The 7,971-nt window shown below is 42.4% G+C and overlaps 1 protein-coding gene across 2 annotated transcripts; it reads left to right on the top strand.

The window, feature by feature from the left end:
• Positions 1 to 6,951, top strand: nab2 (NGFI-A binding protein 2 (EGR1 binding protein 2)). 2 transcript variants are annotated; one of them, XM_059328350.1, is made up of 8 exons: positions 1 to 186; positions 393 to 491; positions 782 to 1,698; positions 1,837 to 1,970; positions 2,925 to 2,976; positions 3,114 to 3,228; positions 3,380 to 3,565; positions 6,607 to 6,951. In XM_059328350.1, exons 3-8 carry the CDS (start codon positions 793 to 795, stop codon positions 6,702 to 6,704), a joined length of 1,491 nt encoding a protein of 496 aa, XP_059184333.1. In that variant the 5' UTR covers positions 1 to 186; positions 393 to 491; positions 782 to 792; the 3' UTR covers positions 6,705 to 6,951. The 2 variants fall into 2 exon arrangements, with proteins under 2 accessions (XP_059184333.1, XP_059184332.1); XM_059328349.1 differs by having other exon boundaries at positions 1 to 194.
• The last annotated feature ends 1,020 nt before the right edge of the window (positions 6,952 to 7,971 follow it).

Here is a 7,971-nt window from a genome sequence, read left to right as displayed (position 1 = left end):
AGGCTCTTTTTCGGTCAGATGGCGTGCTGCAGTCCGCCCCCGTCATTCTCCAGCCCACACAGACAGGGCAGCCAGCAACCAATACGCTGCGCCGGAGGAGGATTTCTGCCAGTGATTTCAGACGAAGTACGATACGCAAAGGGGATTTACTACGCCAATCTGAGCCGGGGAAGCGTTCGGCAAAAGGTAACAGGGTAAGAAACGAATAGGATAACAACTGCGATGTGTGTTAGAGCACGGTGTTTTCTGCGAACATCTGGCTCAGGAATACTTGTCTCCAGTCGATGGTTTTGTCAGAGCCAATTAGCCAAGTGTTTCTACTTTAGTGTAATCTAAATGTAACGTGCTTTTGTCTCGTCGATAATCGAAATTAGTTTTTATTTCTTTATCAGTTTCACTCCGGGAGTACTGACCTGTGATATCTGTGGTTTGGAGAGACACATCACCCTCACCTTGTCCTCTGTGCACATCTGTCTACTGACCTGAAGAAGGTAAGAGAGCTTCATGTGTCCTCAGCTGTTAGTCATACAAGCTTCAATAAAATAATTAAAAAACATGTTGAAAATGTTGAAAATAGTGTGCACGTGAAGGAAACCTTTCTGCTCCAAAGCATGCAAAAACTTCCTTTTTTCATCTATGTGTATGAATACTTCACCCAGACAAAATAGTTTGTAACTAGGTCCAGTCCAGGTGGCAAAATCTTTATCTAAATCAAAAACTTGTGCAGGATTTCTCCACCTGCTGGTTCATGTGTTTCTTTTCTCCTGCCTAAACTTTCCAGAGCTGTGTGCAATGTCTCTGCCACGCACACTTGGGGAGTTGCAGCTCTATCGGGTGCTGCAGAGGGCCAACCTGCTGGCCTATTATGAAACCTTCATCCAGCAGGGCGGTGACGATGTGCAGCAGCTCTGTGAGGCGGCAGAGGAGGAGTTCCTGGAGATCATGGCACTAGTTGGCATGGCCACCAAGCCACTGCATGTGCGTAGGCTCCAGAAGGCCCTCCGAGACTGGGCGGCGAACCCTGCCCTCTTCAGCCAGCCCGTCTCCAACGTTCCTCTCGGGGGCATCCCGTTGTTCAAAGTGGATGGGACGGGCAGCGGCGGATCAGGGCCCAGGAAGTCTGTGAGCAACGGGCAGCCGGGGTCACCGTGTGAAAGGGAAGATCGGGCGTGTCTTACTCCAATGCACAGTGGGAGTCCAAGAAGCCCCTGCTCCCAGGCCTCGCCACAGCCGCCAGACACACACTACAGGGAAAAACTGTCCCCCATGGACCCACACTGGCTCAGCCCGGAGCCTGATGGGAACTGCACTTTGGCATCCGCATCTGGGATAGAGGAGGAGCCGCCCAGCCCGCCTCTGCTGTCAACATGTCCTCCAGGTCCCTCCACGTCTCCCAGCCCCTCCGCTTCTTTCGCCCCAACGGCCCTGTCAGCCTGGCCCGGAGGACAGCTGGACGGGGAGACGGCGAGGGCGGTGGTGGAGAGCGTGGAGAGGCTCCTCAGGACCCTGCCCAGGTCAGATCCTGCAGAGGTGAAAACTCTGCTTAGGATGAACAAGAAGATGGCAAAGACTGTGGGACACATCTTCAAGATGGGGACCCAGGATGTGAACAAAGAGGAAGAGATCCGGAAGTACAGTCTCATTTACGGACGCTTTGACTCCAAGAGGAGAGAGGGGAAGCAGCTCACACATCACGAGGTAAAAGACAAGAACAAAGATCAGCATCACACTTACAACCATCTGTTGATGAAGGAAAGCCAGCTGTAATTTCTGTACTGTCTGCACGTTATTTTCACAGTGTCCGTCCCTCCTTCACTCAGTGCTTTTCCTCCTCAGTTGATCATCAATGAAGCTGCAGCCCAGTTCTGCATGCGCGACAATGCCCTGTTGCTGAGACGGGTGGAGCTCTTCTCTCTGGCTCGGCAGGTGGCGAGAAAATGTGCCTACACCTCCACGCTAAAGCACGCAAGGTAAGAACACTGCCTATAGAGGAGAGCGAGCAAAACACCTCACACCTGCTGTGTCTTGATTGGTCCTCTACCTCGAGAAAAACATCTGTTAGAGAATCAGGAATATATTTTATAAATTTAGGTCTGAAACCTCGATAGCAACATCACAATTCTTAAAATACATTCAAGGTACAGGAGAATCATGTTATAATAAGACATGTCTGAAAGAAATAATATCATCGCTATCATAGCTGAAAAAACCCCACTTATGAGTCATCTTCCCTCAAGTGCATTCATTTTTTCATTGAACCTGGCTCAGATCACTGTGGGAATTAAACTCTAACCTCTGTAGTGTTAATATAATGAGCTAACTTTGGAGCCACACAGGAATACATGAAACCCCTCTGTGTTTGTTTACTTACACAAAACATTTTCATAAACTCAGTTTCCCTTCTTATTATAGTCATTGCAGAAAGTTGCAACAAAGCAATTGTGAAATTATCATATTAGATTGAATTAATGTTTCAAAATTCCATATTTAACAGTGTCTTAACAGTTAGTACATATATATATATATATATATATACATATATGTATATATATTTCCAAGTCAAACGATTACATTAATGCTAAGACAAGTTTCCCTCATGCTTATTATCACATGGCATTCAAATATTTACAAAATACAAAATATATATTTGCATACAGATCATTCTGAATGAATACATACTTTGTTGGAAAAGTTCAATTATATTTGTGTGTCACATTATTTCACAAATTAGATAAAAGTAAATCAAGGTCCATTTATTGCTTTTTCTTTGAGCCTTAAACCACCATCTGCTGAGGTAGACCATGCATTTAAAAGCTCTGCAAAAAAAAGACCTCTAGTCAGGATTTTTGTTTGTCAAATGACTTGTTCCTGAGGTCAAGAACCAACTTTAATGTTCAGTCTGCTCTCCTGTTTTCCTCCTGCAGGACAAATGCAGATGAGAACAGCGTGCTGTCTGTGAAGAGAGCGAGACACGAGGTGAGTCTTCAGAGCAGCACTGACCTCTGACAGAAGAGTGTGTGTCATTCTAACACACGACCTTGTGTGTAAACTTGGCCAGAGTTCAGGTCATTTAAGTTAGGTCATTTGCATGAAGTGACAGTGATGTGTTTTAGGTAATCGTACCTGAGAGTGTGTCATCTCTACTCGGAGTGGAGGGTTCAGAGGGCTTGACCCAGAGGGCAGATGATGACAGCTTATCTGCAGAAAGCCTTGACAGCGTGTCACATGGTAAAGACTTCTGGTTTATGTCATAAAAATATGTTTGTTTTATTTGTCTTTGGCTGTAAAATGTTCTTCAGTTGATCATTCTTCCTGCTGTTTCTATCAGAATTAAGCATTTGAAGACAGCATTTACACCCAAATCTGTCTGTCCTGTTAGACATCGGCTCACAGTGCAACCAGTCTCCGTCCCCTCGTCCCCACACCGACACGTCCAACCCCGCCAGCTGGAGTCGCCATCTCATACAGCAAACGCTAATGGACGAAGGGCTGCGATTGGCTCGGATGGTGTCACATGATCGGGCTGGCAAGATCAGCCTGGGGTCAGAACGAACTCACTCTACAGGTGACTTTTCAAATAATGACTTAAAAATATCATGTGCTTGATAATGGACACAGAATAAAAGTCTATTTTGCAATATTTGTCCAACTTTGTTCATGTAAAGGTTTGACATTTTGGGAACAGCCTCGCCTCCTAAAAAGTATGTTCACATGCAACTACACTGCATTGTCAATTGTGTTTTGTGGGAAACATATTTCTCTCAGATTTTGTTGGTTTTTGGCGTATCACAAAAACTTTTCTTATCAAAGTCTGCATAGGGAGGAGGTCGGGATGGATGAATGAGTTAAAGAAACACTGAACTTTTAAGTCAATGTTGACTTGCTTATTTAACAAATGCAAAGATTGTTACCCAAACCATGTACAAAAACGTAACCACGTAGTTTGGTATCCTAAACTCTGACCATTTCACAACGTTAATCACATGTTTAAAACTGTACCTGTAATCTGGGAGAAAATAAGTTTCCCTTGAAACATAATTAAGATGCAATTTTGTTGTATGGGAATATAGTTTTTGGAAAACAGGGTTGTTTGAAAAATAAGATGCTTTACTTTTCTGACAGATAAGAAGATTGATTTTTTTATATTTAAACAGTGAACATGAGGCTACAGCTAGCAGCTGGTTAGCTTAGCATGGCACAAAGACTGGAAATGGAGAAACCGTGAGTAAGATTCTGTCCAAAACAAAATCCACCAATCAGCGCCTCCAAAACTCACCAACAAACATGCTGTTGTTTGTTTAATGTGTGCAAAAAATGAATTGTAAAAAAATGAATTGCCAATTCACTTGGGTTTATGTGCTAACTAAACTACACATTACTATTTCTAGCCTGGAAGAAGTTTTATACCTTTTTTTTGGGGGGGGGGGGGGGGGGGGGATTAATTAATATAAAATAAATAAAGTGATATCTTTGTACACATCCTTGCTAGCTCTTACCCCCGTTTTTAGTCTTTATGCTAAGCTAAGCTAACTGACTGCGGACATTAGCTTCATATTTAATGAACAAACATTGTGGGATAATTAAGAAGTTAGCTTAGCATAAAGAGTGGAAATGGAGGAGAACAGCTAGCCAGGTTCTGTGCAAAGGTCACAAAATTTGCCTACCATCACCTCTAATGCTATACCAAAACCAATGTCTAGCTAGCTACTTTTCTTCTGCCTTAATGCTAGGCTAAGCTAACTAGTTGCTGGCTGTAGCTTCATAATAAGCGGCCAGAGTGGTATCAATCTTCTCATCTAACTTTCTGCAAGAAAGCAAGTAAAAAACATTTCCCAAAATATCAAACTATTTCCTGAAGTTGGAATTTGACGGGGTAATTAAAAGAGATCAAGTTGATGTTGGGGTTGAATTGAAAATGACAGACAGAGACTCCCTAACCTTTGCTAACAATGAATATTTTATAGCTCTAGTAGCTTGAACTGTAGTGAGTCACAATCTCTCTGAGGTGACGCCTCCCACCACACACAGCTGAACTTCACCAGACTGTAAATTAGAGAGGATAGAAGTTAGAAGGGGAAACAGAAGGAGGTGTAGAGCGAAATATAGAGAGGAAAAGAGTGAGAGAAGGAGGGGAGAGAGAGAGGGTGTTACACTGTTATAGCACTTCTTTAATACCCTGTTACTGTAGCGTTTCTCTGATGCATCACAGCTTCTTACAAGAGAGAGAGAGAGAGAGAAAGCAAGTGATCTGGGCAAGTTAGTCGTTCTGAGCTGTGATAGCCAGTCGATGAGATGAAGCAAGGAGAAGGAAGCCAGCAAAGACTTGAGGGGGCGGGGAGGGAGGGAGGGAGGGAGGAGGGGGGATAGGAAGTACTCTGTAGGCGGCAGAATCGGACCCCCCCTCTCGGCAGTGACTGACGTCAGAGTGTGTTAGGTGCGTGGGCTGAAGGGCGGGATGGATGGGGCGTGGGGGCGAAGGAGTGGGAGGTAATTGGAGGGGCGTTGCATTGACTCACCAAGCGACAGTGTACAAAAATAAAACCTGTGGGCAGGGAAATGGCACAGTCTTTTTTATACATCTTCTCCCTCTACCAAAAGGACTGCGGAAATAACAAAAAAAAATGACATATGTTTCATCTCTGACGTCGATCTCCCTTACTTTATCTCGGTTTCTTTGTCTCTCTCTCACTCATCCAAGTTTCCTTCGTCTGTCTGTCTCATTAATCAGAACTTTCTGTCACTTCCTGTCAGCGTCACTGTCTTCTGCCATCTTCCATCACACCGTCAGGATTTCTCTTGCATTATTGTGACATACATGTATTTTCCACTGAATATGTTATTGAATATATGCTATTAGATTTCTGTGTTATAACAAATGACATTCTTTATAAGATATACTATGTTAAATCACATGAACAAGAGGGTTTTGTTAATGAGCAAATAAATAAACAAATATTCACTAATTGGTAAACACAATGCCTTGTACATATTTTCTTGCAAGCTAATAAATGCACAAATGTGATTTTTATTTCATATGAATACATGATGAAAATCAACTTTTGCTTGATTTATTTACTTGATCTGTTGACTGCATCACCAGCTGAAAACGAATTAAACTTGTAAGACTGGAGATTTTTTTTTTTTTTTTTTTTTGTTATTCAGCAGCTTGTGTTGGTCATATCAACCATGATGACTTCACTGCACGTGGGAGAGTTTCTCGCTGAATTCCCCAAACTATTATTCAAAGGTCTCAAAACACTGGTTGCATCTTAATTACTGTGACTCTTATAACTTATATTTATCCTTGTTAGTATTATAAGAAACTGGGTGTCTGGTTGTTGTAAAACTGTGCTGTTCATCCTGCATTCAACGCATTAAACAGTGAATCAAAAGTGTTTGATTTCATGCAAAATACCCATAAAGTATATTCTTTTTCTTTAACTGACACAGCTCACTAATTAGATCTATCCATGACTTAAACACCACTTGCTGTTAAATGCTGTTAGTGCACTTTATATACATTTAACCATTTATTTTAACTCGTATTTGCTCTTTAAGGCACCCCTGAATTTCGGGTCTCATGTTAAACTTTACCTCTCTCCACAGACCATGACATCAAAGTGGAGAGGCGGAGCTCGATAACAGCGTGCAGGAGCAGCAGCCCGTGCATCACCAAAGACGACTCTAATCACCGGGGGAAATGAAAAGCTTTTGTCAGGGAACTTGTCCTCAGGCCTGCCGCTTTACACCACCCAGAGTCTGCTGCACAGGCTGCTACTGAGACTGACATCTGAGGAGGAGAAGACTAAAAAAATCAATACAGTAATTGTCCGAATTTACCAGCAACTGATCATAAACCTGCAGTGACTTCTGAAAGCGTGGATCAAAAATGTTCTGTTTTTACTTCATATTCAGTAAAAAAAAAAAAAAAAAAGTAGGGGAGACACTTTTTTAAAATCATGGACTACATGTTCTTCTAATAGTCGAAGAAAGTCCAAATTTTATCCGGACAAATTAGTCAGTTTATTGTGAGAAGTGCAGTGTGTTGACAGTGCCACCTGCTTTAAATAAATTGCGCTTGACACAGCAGGGGGCACTGCAACTTCGGAAATTGTCTGAACTTCCTCCAGTAACAAGTTAGTTATGTAAAGGAAATTTGCTTTCGTAGGAAGACAAGTTAAAATCTAAAAAATAACATCCTCAGCAGCTCCTCGCCCTCTGGAAAAAAACAACAGCATATCCATTTGTTTCCTGAGATGATAAACAAAGCCCACATAGAAGGATAAGTAAAAGATAAGGAAGGGTGTGTGGCACATGTTCCCCTGAGTGTTCACACAAATGCCAATATCAGGTTCAGAGGCCTTTTGTCCTTTGCTGCATCAAGTGATCGCCCTTGAGATCTGAACAGTCATGCTGAGGTTTATGAGATACGTATAAAGCCGCAGGCCTTCATCCTCCTCTCCGTCACATTTTTGATATTTTGCACAAGCAGCTGATATGGTGTTTTGTAACAGATGATACTTCAGGCTTTTCATTTTATTTTATTATGTGGAAAATCTACTCAGACTCAACACTTGTTTTCAAACTGGGTGGCATGAGATAAGAACAGTGATGCTTTTTTTCTTTTATTTTTCAGTTGCCTCTCTACACACAGCAGGTTTCAGGGTCCACTGCAGGGCCCCTTCGGCGGGGAGGATGCTCGCTGTCGTCAGCCGCTCCTCCCTCTCATCTTTACTTTAGTGTTGTTCCCTATAGGTGCCAGTGTACAGCCTGTCAGGAGACTGCATTCAAAACTACATTGCAAGACTCTGAGGATTTAAAAAACAACATTTACCACAGTATTTTTAGAAAACGTGATGATCAGTGTAGATTCTTTGGGTGATTTCTGTAGTCTTAGATTTTAACTATTATGTAATTTTCCCGCTTTTGTCCTTTGAGACTTAGTAAATTAGGGTGACTAATCTTTCTTTG

This window comes from Centropristis striata, chromosome 3 (genome assembly GCF_030273125.1).
Source record: "Centropristis striata isolate RG_2023a ecotype Rhode Island chromosome 3, C.striata_1.0, whole genome shotgun sequence".
Classification (NCBI taxonomy): domain Eukaryota; kingdom Metazoa; phylum Chordata; class Actinopteri; order Perciformes; family Serranidae; genus Centropristis; species Centropristis striata.
This window is presented reverse-complemented; position numbering and strand designations above follow the sequence as displayed.